Source organism: Gadus morhua, chromosome 6 (genome assembly GCF_902167405.1).
Source record: "Gadus morhua chromosome 6, gadMor3.0, whole genome shotgun sequence".
Taxonomy (NCBI): Eukaryota; Metazoa; Chordata; class Actinopteri; order Gadiformes; family Gadidae; genus Gadus; species Gadus morhua.
In genome coordinates, this window is record NC_044053.1 from 25761164 (window position 1) to 25774175 (window position 13012).

Below are 13012 nucleotides of genomic sequence, written 5' to 3' on the forward strand. Positions count from 1 at the left end.
CTAGGTATTCTGCTCCGCCTTTGAAAAATGAAAGCTCAGACGCTCCGATTTCGAGTTTGGCCCCATACGTCGTCATAAGGAGCCAGGTTACCTCCCCTTTCTCTGCCTTGCCCACCCAGAGAATTTGGCCCACCAATGAGACAATGAGCTACGGCCGTGCGAGCGCCACATGCGAGCGCCACCGGGCCCGGTAGCTGGGCTCAGGCGCGAGAGACAATCCCAGTCAACAATTGCGGGAAACAATCCCTTTGTCTTCCAAGGCAGCACCAGAGCAGAGATAACCCCCACTTCGTGTCTCGTTGTGGAAGTACCGGGAGTCCGCAAACGGCAACAATCCCTTTCTCCTCCATGTCGCCCCTCGGTCTGTACTCCGGATTGACGTGGAAGAACCAGAGACGTCAGAGAACCTGACGCAGTCGTTTGAGATTCATAATATCATCCACCGGCGCACACAGCTTTTGGGCGTGATAATATATATTATAATATTTAGATATCTTTTTATTATATCATTTAGATATAGAGCTCCAGGACTCCCGCCGGAGCACCCGGAGCGTTCTAGAGTATTTACAGAACACGGCCAAAAGCTGTGTGCGCCTCCAGATGATTAAATCCGAGCCATTGCGATAGGAAACTGTAAATGATACAGATACGGTGGCCACAAGCTGCTCAGGACCACACCCCCACCCTCCACCTTGACCCGCCTCTAAAAAAAGGCACGTTTTTGGAAAGCTCATTATGGGACTGGCTCCTAGTGGCTGTAATTCTGCACCACGGCAGAATTTCTTGAACATCTTCAAGTACTGTATTATGCCGCTTTTCCACCGCACATGTAGCTCGACTCGACACGACACGACTCGACACGACTCGACACGGTAGCAGCGCGGGTCCTTTTCCACCGCAAATAGTACCTCCGGGACGTGGGCGGGGTCGGCTGCGCGAAAGGGCCGTGACGTATTTTTGTACGCGACGCAAACAACACCTACGTAACCCACACATGGACAGAACCCACATAACAACAATGGAGAACATCGATGCGATGGTATTCGTGTTCGTATTATTAGCTGGCATGTTGAAGAAGTGGAATATGTTGGCTGCAGCGCTGCTATGGCTGTTACCAGCATGGTTGCCATGTCGCTCTCCTGACTTCGTCACACTCTCTGGCCAATCAGTGGCCGGCCGTCTGCCGACGTCACCTTTTAGCATCGGCTCAGCCGCTTGGAACCTAGAGCGAGGCGGTTCTAGAAAAAGCAGCCACTTCAGGTACCAGATACCATGTTTTCGCGGTGGAAACGCAAAAAAGGCGAGCTGAGTCGAGTCAAGTCGAGTTGTGTCGAGCTGGTACCATGCAGTGGAAAAGCGGCATTAGGGTCCCACTAACACCTATATAAAAGCATCCATGAAGTAGCATGCCATGGGCCCTTTAAGCCATGGGTGTGTTTCAGAACTACCATTTCCAATTGCCTCATTCAGAGGTTACTCTCGAATGCCATAGCATGTCGATTTACTTTTAAGGAATGTAGCAGACACTTTTAGCCAAAGCGACTCACATTGAATACGTTTGTCAGAAGAAGGAGAAACGACAACCTATCACTGCCGGTACAGTAAGGATGTTCCTAGAACAAATTGCAAAGCACTAACAAGTGCTAGGTTAACCTATTCCCTGTATGCAACAATTACATGTAGGTGTAGCGGAGTTGGTATTTCAGTATAAACTTAAGTTAATCCTGTGTTTCCTATACTGCTTTGTGCTCCTTCTCCCTCCGGGTAGAAACAAGGGGAGGAGGAGGTGGCATCCCACCACGAGGCCGCCTTCCCCATCGCCGTGGTGGCCTCGGGGGTGTGGGAGAGACACCCCCAGGTGGGGGAACTCATCCTGGCCCACCTCCACAGGAAGTGCCCCTACTCCGTCCCTCACTACCCGCCCATGACAGAGGGCACCTCCCTAGAAGAGTACCAGAGGTACAGTGATACTTCTACTACTATAACAGTACTATCTATAGGGTTTCCCCTCCATGCAGCCAGCTGTGAAGCAGTGCCGCCGCTGGATTGGTAGCAACTGTGATCACTGGAACCCTGAACGCTGTTTTTTGGAATTATCAACATACAGGTGCCTTTCAATACATTTGAATATTGTGGAAAATGTACATAAAAAGTGAACCTCATATATTTTATTGATTCATTACACCAAAGTGTAATATTTCCAGACTTTATTTGCATTAATCTTCATGAATATGGATTACAGATCATGAAATCCAATATTCAGTAAATTAGAATATTGTGAAAAAGTTCAATATCGTAGACTCAAGGTGTCACACTCTTATCAGCTAATTACCTCAAAATAGTAATTCTTATGGTTTCTCATTCTGGTTCAGTAGACTAAACCATCATGATAGGGAAGGCTGCTGACTTGACAGTTGTTCAGAAGATAGTCATTGACAGCCTCCACAAGGGATTATTGAATTATTTAAATTAATAAACTTTTCCACAATATTCTAAATCATTGAGATGCACCTTGAAAAAAAAAGGTATAAAATCCTACGTTCTTGCCATTTTCCCCCCAAAACTCTATGAACGTTTCAATCTGCTGCGGGCGTTCTTTTCGTGACGTCAGATTACCGTTGGTTCTTCGGACACTTATCGTATAACACCAAAGTGTGTGGAGGTTGAAGCTCCGTCTGAACAGAGATGCATTTAATTCCCGTATCCGAGGCCAAGGCTTACGGACACATATAGTGTAACACTACGGTGTGTGGCGCATTTCATATACAATATCGATTATTACCATAGGGTTACACCACGACGGTGCTAAATAAGTATCATAAAGTTGTCGTAACCTGGGTGATAACACGCCCCCCTCTTTCCTAAAACTCTCAGCCAAAAACACCTTTTTTTAGATCAGTGTTCTGGATCTGAAACAGTGGGCTCAGTTGGCTTTTTCATTTGGTAGGACAGAAGCAACAGTATTATGAAATCCAGACGACGGGAGGGCTTCAAATTGCAGACGGAAAACGTGCGCCAACATTAATGCCGAAAATATACTCGCGCACATAGTGTGCTAGCATGCTATTGGTTTTCGTGTTATATCTACACACCATTGTATGGGACCATTAATGTTGAAATGCACCAGAGCCCTTCTAGGGTCATGCATCTAGCAACACACATCAACATAGTGCACCACACACACATCAGCACTGCTGCTGGTTACCTTGTAACATACCCAGATACTACTGTATATGGGTGATAGTTCTTTCTTAATATCCAGTATGTAAATGGTCATGTTAATATTGTTCTGGTACATTATGGTTTGGTACAGTATGCTAAAATGCAGTATTATGCTACTTAATTACCAGGGTCCTTTGTTAATAGTAATGTTATGGTATTGTTAATATGAATGTTATTTTAAATAGGATCCTGGGCTACCGGGTGGATGACTCTGGGGTCGAGGGTCAGGACAGCTTCCTGAAGAGGATGTCGGGGATGATCCGCCTCTACGCCGCCATCATCCAGCTGAGGTGGCCCTACGGCGCCAAACCTGGGGTAGGCTGAACCACGGCTGTGCTAGCAGTAGAACCAGTGTTCCTGTTAGTACCAGGGTTACAGCAGTAGAACCAGGTCCCCACTGTTAGTACCAGGTCAGTAGCAGTAGAACCAGGTCCCCACTGTTAGCACCAGGTCAGTATCAGTAGAACCAGGGCTATCCTTTTAGTACCAGGTCAGTAGCAGTAGAACCAGGCCATCCTGTTAGTACCAGGTCAGTAGCAGTAGAACCAGGCCATCCTGTTAGTACCAGGTCAGTAGCAGTAGAACCAGGCCATCCTGTTAGTACCAGGGTTCTTGTAGTTGTGCTGACCCTCTTAATATCACCATAACTGTTACTCAGCTGTGTTGTAGCATTCTGACAGCATTATTATAATGGAGGTTCTAGGAGTATAACCAGGTTTCTGACAGCATTACTATAATGGAGGTTCTAGCAGTAGAAGCAGGGTTCTAACAGCATTATTATAATGGAGGTTCTAGCAGTAGAAGCAGGGTTCTGACAGTTTTATTATAGTGGAGGTTCCAACAGTAGAACCAGGGTTGTAACTATGAATATAACAGGGGTTCTAGCAGTAGATGCAGGGTTCTATCACTAGCATTATAACAGACGTTCTAGCAGTAGAAGCAGGGTTCTGACAGTATAATAACAAGTTCTAGCAGTAGAAGCGGCGTTCGAACTATTATTATAATGGAGGTTCTAGCAGTAGAAGCAGGGTTCTGACTGGTGTTTTGTTTTCCAGCCGGGTCCTCACGGGCTGAACCATGGCTGGCGCTGGCTGGCCCAGATGCTCAATATGGAGCCTCTGGCAGACGTCACAGCAACGCTGCTCTTCGACTTCCTGGAGGTCAGTAATACTAGATTATAATTTTGAGGCCAGGTTTATAATACAGAATTATAATGTTGAGAGCTGGGTTATAATCTGGAGGTTTGGATTATAATATTGGTTATAATCTGGAGGACTGGGTTTTATCTGGAGGACTGCATTATATCTGGAGGCCTGGATTCTAAATATGGGTTATAATCTGGATGACTGCGTTATAATCGGAAGATTTGGATTATAATCTAGAGGGCTGCGTTATAATCTTGAGGTTTGGATTATAATATCGGTTATAATCTGGTGGTGTGGATTATAATATCGGTTATAATCTGGAGGACTGCGTTATAATCTGGAGGTTTGGATTATAATATCGTTATAATCTGAAGGTGTGGATTATATCGGTTATAATCTGGACGACTGGGTTATTATCTGGAATTTTCTTAACCTCTGCCTACTACTGACCTCTTAATTTCTACGTACCGCATGTGTAATGGCATGTTTTCCATCATACTATTCATGACCACGGTCATGAATTGTTCCAGAGCTGCCGGCATTTATACTGCCACATCAGGTTTAGGTGGACACAAAAGGACAGTATATCAGCTCTCATGATATGAATACGCAAGACTGAATCTGCTCATGGGAGTGAAGCTCTGGGAGGACCGCATACGCTCAGGTCATCGGCCGCCAAAAGTGGAATGTAGGGTCACTGAGTAGGGTCACTGAGTAGCGACGTGGATCTCTGCAAACCTTCAGTACAAAGACTTGGGATTTGGCCTGAACCCTGATGCAAACCACCTGGTAGTCGTGTTGTATTCTTTGGTGGGTATGTTCAAGTGTGTACAGCAGGGATGGAAATTAACACCCGCCAATTGCTGGTGGATTTGTATGGTGGCGGTTGTTTTGTGTCACTTCACCCGCCACTGTGTCGGGTTATACTTTCCAGTCAGGTCCGATCAAATTTTCATATTTAATACATTCGTCATATGGCGCTGCAGTTCTGAAACCATTACTGTCAACATCCGGCCCCCTTCTTCCTCTACGCCTCTTTTGCTGAACTGCGTCAGAATTCCATTCATAAATTATACAGACATGACTGTGACGTGAATTGTCTGGCTGGCTGAAATTTGGGAGGGGTTCTTGAGTGTCCATGGTAAGATTTGTGTAACCAACGAGAGAGAGGTATGATCAGTAAGCATGATGAAGGAGAAGTGAATGGAAGTAAATCTGTGCCATCGGATTTTGAAAACAAAAAGCCATTGAATTCTAAGCACTGAATATTTATGCATTGAAATTTTTTAACGTTGAATATTTGATTTTGAATTTTAATATTGAAAAATAAATTCAAATCCAGATACGTTATTTCAATGCATAAATATTCAGTGCTTAGAGTTCAATGGCTTTTTATTTTCAAAATCCGATGGCACAGGTTTACTTCCATAGAAGTGACTCAAACATTTTGTGGTTGAGAGGGCGCATCGGTTTCCACCATATAGGTTTCTACAGGACATACCAAATGGATATGTTCAACAAAAGAACAAGGAATTGAAAGCTACTTACAATAGGCCTAGGCTACATTAATTTCCCATGATGGCAGCAATGTTCCACTTTCAGCTGGCATTCACCGGTACATCAAAACCACGTGTCTTCTTTAGATTTCTGTTCCCTTTATTTATTCACACAGTTCAGCAGCGGCATTCATTCAGAATCAGAGCCCGCATTAAAGCTGCATTTAATGCGACTATCACTACCCAGCTGATGCGCTATAAATGGTTTTGTATATAGCAGTCAGGAACATGGGCATAGTTGTGGAAGTGCTGTGGCGCACAATAATTTGCAGTGTCAGAATTCTGAGAATTTAAGTCAGCATTCCGATTTCTCAGAATTCTCTGACACTGCAAATTAAAGCGCTACTGCTAGCGAACTACTTTCAGCGTGATTGGAGAGAACTTCCTTAAATAACCTTTAATGCTAGATTTGCATGAACGCTTTTGTGTGAATTAGTTTGGTTCTCTTTCATGGAAGCCGGAAGTGGGAGATTCCTGGGGCTTGCCCCATGGACATATTATAGAATGGACACCGGATTCCAAAATGGCGCCCATTCATTCCTATGTAAACTGCTCAATGGCGCAGGGCAACATCAAGGAGAGATATGCTTCCGCATCATGGGAGCCTAGCCACGCCCTTGTTCATGATATACCGGATGCAGAAATATTCTTTTTTTTTAGCACCCCCCCGTCAACAAACCAGCGCAAGGTACGGTTCCCCCCCCTCCCCCTCCTCGGTCAACAACTTCAAGAGACCCCCACAAAAATGGAATCATAACTCGAACCCTGCATGGAAGTATAAGTTAACTTCATAAGTATGAAAGATTGCTCCATTTAACATGTAACACCAACAACTATCTTTCAAAATATTCAAAACAGTGCTGCCAGGGTCCTGATGAGGGTGCGCAAGCATGACCACATCACCCCCATCCTGAAATCACTGCACTGGCTCCCTGTCCCACTCAGAATTGAGTACAAGGTCTCCCTCCTCACCCACCAGTGCCTTCAAGGACTTGCCCCCCTCTACCTTCAGGAACTCCTCACCCCCCCGACAACCTCACGTACACTCCGTTCAGGATCCACTCACACCCTCCAAACCCGACATACGAAGCTGTGCACCATGGGTGATCGGGCCTTTTCTGCTGCTGCCCCTAGACTATGGAACGCCCTCCCTGACCACCTGAGGGCTCCACAGACTACAGCTCTTTTTAAACGGAACCTCAAAACCCATCTCTTTAAAAGAGCATTTAGCTAAACTTTCTTTGAGGTTCCCCCTTTTAATAGTTTTTTTTTCTCTGAAGCACTTTGAGATTCTTGAATATAAAGTGCATTATAAATACATTTTTTTATTATTATTATTATTATCTTTAACCAGCCTGTTTCCAAACAGTGGTTACTCGCTTCTACAGTGACTAGCTTGTATCCAAACATTAGTCTCCGGGAACATTTAGCTCAAAGTTAACTCATTCATGTAGCTGGAAAGCTGCACGTTTAGCTAGGAAGCTAAACCGAATCGGCTGCAAAGCTTCAATAAAATAATACAACTTGCCAGTCTCCAAACTTCTCCCCCTCCTAACACGAAAGATAGAAAGCTTGGACGGGTGTGCGTTTGCGGGAACCATATATCTGAGAGAGATACCCACCTCATCTGCAATGGGTGCCTCGGGCTGAGACATGCCCGAGAAGCACTAGCTCTTATGGGTACCTGCGACCACTGCGCACGACTCCCAATGAAAAGTCTCCGGTGTCGGCTAGCTCGCCATGTTAGCCTGACAGAAGAAGAGCCGTTGCTGTCGGAGGCCCCCATTCCTAGCGGCCATACCCAAGTAGCCACAGCGGGCGCAAGCACCGACTGGGGTGAAAAGATGGAGCAAGGGGATCTAAGGGCGATGACCGAGTCCGAATGCCTGGAGGGCTGTGATGCCCACGATGAGCTTGACTCGGACGACGCAGTCCTGTTTGAAGAGGACGGCGCTGACCCGTTCCAACCGGTCGAAGAGGCTGGATTGCGAAGAACCCTGCGCGACCTAAGCACAGAGGGTGCGAGAGGCGATGACGACGTTTCCCAGACTATCGGCACGAGCCTGCATGATGTGTGCAAGCGCGCTGCCACCAAGCTGGAAATACCATGGCCCAACGCTCCGCCCGAAAAGACCGGTTCCCGGTACGAAGGCAAGCGTTTACCCCGGGTGAAAACGCGGAGAGACAACTTCTCCCCTTATTCCCCGGGTGTGTGGAAGAGGCTATCCGCACCTGGTCGCAGCCGTTCTCATCGAAGAGCCCGATCCAGGGGGGAGCCATGCTGGAATGCGTAGACATGGAAGAAAGAGGACTGTTCAAGCTGCCACTTGTGGAGCTGATGGTCGCTCAACATCTCCACCCGGGTCAGAAAGCCCTATCCACATCCTCCGCACCGAGCTTCCCATCGAAGACGGACGGTTTCTAGTCTTCTATGACCGACAAGGCATACAAGTCTGTGGCTCTTCGTGTGCGAGCCCTCAATGTATCGTCCATGTTGATGGCGTATCAGGCTAAGCTACAGGACGAGATGTCAGGATCGGGAGACATAGACCGCAAACTCTGGGACGAGATGTGTGTCGTGACCGACCTATGCCTCCGTCTTCACCGGTGCGCCGTGCAGGCTTCGGGAAGGTTTATGGGCACCATCGTGGCGCAGGAGAGAGCACGTTGGCTCAATTTATCAAGCCTCTCCCACCGCGAGAAAGTCCAGCTCCTCGACATAACGGTGGATCCAAAGGGCTTGTTCGGCCCTGCTATGACCACCATGAGTGAGGCTCTGCAGACCTGCATGCCCAGGAAGACGCAGTCTCCTCCCGCTCCGACTTCCCGGCCATCCTTTGCACAGGCGGTGGCGTGGCCTCCGCCGAACTACAGGATTCCGAGACGTCCCGGTTCGCACCCCTGACCTCCAGCTCAACCTAAGACTGAGGCTGGGGCTGCGTGGGCCAACAAACCAGCTGCACCAGTGGATCAACATGGAGGCAAGCCAGCGCCACTTCGCCCACGACCGGGCAAGAGGCCTAAGCAGTCCACCTAGCTCGCTGCCGGGAGAGGGAAAACGTGTCTGCCAGACGCATGCTCCTCTCCCACAGCAAAGGGGTATGTCCGAAGAGTCTGCCGTTGCGACTCAGGACGGTTTACAGTTACTGAACCCCTCCACTGTCGAAAGCACAAACATGTTTACAGCATTAAAATTGTACCCCCTAGTGCATCCAGCCCGAGGGCCGAGGGCACTGCTTTTGAAAAAAAGACAAAAAATAAGCCATATAAGCTCTTTGTCGGAGCAGGCTATAAACGGGGAAGCAACGCTCCCTGCCACAAGGGGGCGGCTTTGCTCCACCTGTGGCACTGGCACTGGCAGTGGGCTCACTCGCACAGCGAATGCAGCACTGGCTGGATTCTGAAGACCATAGGGAAAGGGTACAGAATCCAGTTCATGCATTCCCCTCCAAGTTTCTCGAGAATAATGCACTCGCAGGCAGTGGGGGAAGCGGCTCATTTTCTTGCAGCAGAGATAAAGTCTCTACTGGAGAAACGTGCGATTCAAGTGGTTCCAACAGCTCAAGCAATGAGCGGGTTCTACTCAAGATATTTCATTAATTACGAAAAAGGGAGGGGGCATGAGATCATATTGGATCTAAGAGAGTTGAATACGCATCTCAGACGATACAGATTTCGGATGTTGACACATTCAGCACTGCTGAGGTTCGTACGTCCAGGCGATTGGTTCACCACCCTGGACCTGGCCGACGTATATTAGCATATCCAAATCTACCCCCGGCACAGAAAGTATCTCAGATTTGCCTTTCAAGGGGTGATTTACGAGTTTTCGGTTCTTCCTTTCGGCCTGTCACTAAGCCCGCGAGTCTTTGTGAAATGCACAGAAGCGTTAGGTCCACTCAGTACGAAAGGGATTAGTCTGGCAACCTTTATAGACGACTTCCTCCTGGCTGCGAGTTCAGCACAGGATGCAGTTGTTCATACGGAACACACAATGGCACACTTGTCATCGCTGGGGTTCAGGTTCAACTTGAAGAAGAGTGTACTGACCCCTCCTCAGTCAATAACTTTCATCGGGCTGTCTCTGGACTCAGTCACAATGAGGGCTTGACTAACTCCGGACAGAGTCGATGCATGCATGTCTCACTTTATTTCGCAGGGGGAATTATGTCACATTAAGAGATTGTCACAGAATGGCGTTGCCCTTGGCAGGCTGTATATGAGGGGTTTTCAACGTTGGGTGTTGAGACTCTGTCTGGACCCACGAGTTCATGCACACCGCCGCATATTTGTTCCAGTAGACTGCGCGCTGGCGCTTCGCCAGTGGAAGCATCTGTATTTCCTTACACAGGGCGTGCAACTTGGCATGATATGTGCGAGGAAGGTGGTTACCACCGACCCGTCTCTATGGGGGTGGGGTGCCACCCACGAAGGGCGATCGGTGAACGGCCAATGGAGATCGGAACTGCACTCTGTTCACATTAATGTTCTCGAAGTTATGGCAGTGTTCCTGGCGCTGAGAAATTTTCTGCCGTATGTAACGGGCGCTGATGTTCTGGTAAGGACAGATAATACAATGGTAGTGGCCTACATCAACAAGCAGGGAGGTTTGCCCTCCCCTCAACTACACAGGCTGGCACACAAACTGATCCACTGGAGCAGCGCCAATCTACTCTCACTCAGGGCAACGCATGTGCCTGGAGTGATGAACCACGGCGCAGATTTTCTCTCACGAGGGCACCCTTGTTATGGAGAGTGGACACTTCACCAGGAGGTGATGGAACTGATTCGGAACCGCTACGGGTGCCCGTCAGTAGACCTTTTTGCCTCCAGGGAGAACACGCAATGTCCCCTGTTCTTCTCTCTGAATGATCCAGAGGCTCCGCTCGGGGTGGACACATTGGCGCACCCATGGCCACGCACACTCCTTTACGCATTTCCCCCGTTGGCTCTGATAACCCCACATTACACAGAGTGAGGAACGAGGGTCTAATTGCTATTCTGGTAGCGCCGAATTGGCCTCAGAAACATTGGTTGGCGGAGATAACGCAAATGCTTTATTCACAGCCGCTGCGACTCCCGCTGCGCAGGGATCTGTTATCCCAGGCTCGGGGGGAAATTTTTCATCCCTACCCAGAACGTCTGGCTCTCTGGGCTTGGCCCGTGAAAGGATGAATCTAACGTCATGTGGCCTGCCACAGAATGTTATAATGACCATCCAAAGCGCAAGGGCGCCTTCGGCGCCTTATGAGGCTAAGTGGCGTGTCTTTGATACAACTTGCCAGTCTCCAAACTTCTCCCCCTCCTAACACGAAGGATAGAAAGCTTGGACGGGTGTGCGTCTCAGCAAAACGAGTTGATGATCTACACACTTTGTCGGTGCATTCGTCATGTATGCAGTTTGGCTCTGGGGACTCTACGTTATTTTGCTACGGCCGAACCCGGCGTATATTCCTAAGGTCATGGACACGTCCTACTCGTGCCTTTCCATGGAGTTTAATGCTTTCTACCCTCCGCCGTTCACCTCTGCGGAACAACGGAGGCTACGTACGTTGTGTTCTGTGAGCGCTCTGAGAGCTTATGTGTCAAGCCAAGGACTCTATCGTTTAGGAAAGCGGATCAACTGTTCGTCTCATGGTCTGGCCCTCACAAGGGTAAGCCTATCACAAAGCAGCGTTTATCACACTGGGTTGTTGAGGCTATAACTTTGGCTCATTCAGCAAAAGGGCTGGAGGTGCCTGTTGGTTTGCATACGCATTCAACAAGGGGCGTTTCCACGTCGTGGGCCTTGTTTAAAGGGGTTTCGTTGCAGGAGGTCTGTGAATCCGCTTCTTGGGCTTCACCTACTACGTTCATGAGGTTTTACAGACTTGACGTTACTGCGCCTCGCTTGGCTCATGCTGTTTTGAACGTGAACTCATAGGGAGCGCAGGATGCTCTGTCATGATTGGAATGGTCACGTATCGTTGAGGTTGGCCTGTCTGGCAATACGAGAGTAAACATATCCCATATGTGAGATACCTCACGATTGCTTGAAAGAGAACTTAAGGTTACGACCGTAACCCCGGTTCTCTGATAGCATGAGTGAGGTATCTCACCGGATTACCCTTCTGCGGTGAGCGAGAAGAGGTTGCTGCCTTGAATGACGCTGTGCGCACGTCAGATAATTATATAGGGGGCTGGCCTGGGTGCGAAACAACATTTGTTTCACTACGACTCCTTTCAGCTACCCACCCCTCCTTCTCCAGGAAAAAATAATAACATAAAACGGCTAAGAAAACGCTTGAGGTGGCGTTTTGAAAAGAGAAAACTTACATTATTTAAGTATGGAATAAAGATAATTATGAACCTTTGATTGATATCCAGTCATTTTTTGCGGAGACACATTCTTGTTCCCCACTTGTATTGGAGTGAACGGAGATATCTACTTCTGGGCTCTATGAATCGAGGGACCCGTCCACAGCCCGCTTTAAAACAGCTGCAATACCAGGCTTGGCCGCTGAGCACTGGTGGATTGCGTAAGTATGCACTGTTCCTGGGGGCTTGAATTCAACCCATGCACACGCTCACACGCCACACTTCGTATTTCTCACGCAGAGAAATTACCAGGATAGCGCCCAACAACTTGGGCCGCTATTTAAAAGTGTTACAGTTAGGAATCAAATGTGTTTCCCGTACATAGGGTAACCAGACGTCCTCTTTTGCCCGGACATGCCCTCTTTTTGAGACACTTAAAAAATGTTTTGCGGAATTTCAAAATCGTCCAGGATTTTATTAAAGCCTCATGCATGTTCACATTGAATTTGCGTTGCGTTTTTCTGGGTCGTTCACAAACTAGTTAGGCTACGCCCTCCCCTACTCGGTTCTGTTCGATTTGCATTGGTGGAAGTGAGTAGGGGGAGTGGTTAAGTAGAGCCTTCAGATTGGACGGTTTGACTTACTCAGTTACCGTCGTGTTTTGTATTTATTTTTTTACCATTATTGTTTTACAGGGACAGACATTAACAAATTTCTCCTACAGGGGATTGATAAAGTTATATCTAGACTATTGAACAGAAAGAAACACTTGGTCATACTTTACACACTTTA

At 47.8% G+C, this 13012-nt stretch overlaps 1 protein-coding gene across 2 annotated transcripts in view; it reads left to right on the plus strand.

Annotated features, from left to right (window-relative positions):
• Positions 1–13012, plus strand: part of gle1 (GLE1 RNA export mediator) — a 30733-nt gene that overhangs the window by 14887 nt on the left and 2834 nt on the right. For both annotated transcript variants that reach the window (XM_030358332.1, XM_030358333.1), the window contains exons 10-12: positions 1769–1959; positions 3408–3537; positions 4278–4382. In XM_030358332.1, coding sequence (XP_030214192.1) covers positions 1769–1959; positions 3408–3537; positions 4278–4382 — 426 coding nt within the window. The remainder of the gene's footprint in view (positions 1–1768; positions 1960–3407; positions 3538–4277; positions 4383–13012) is intronic.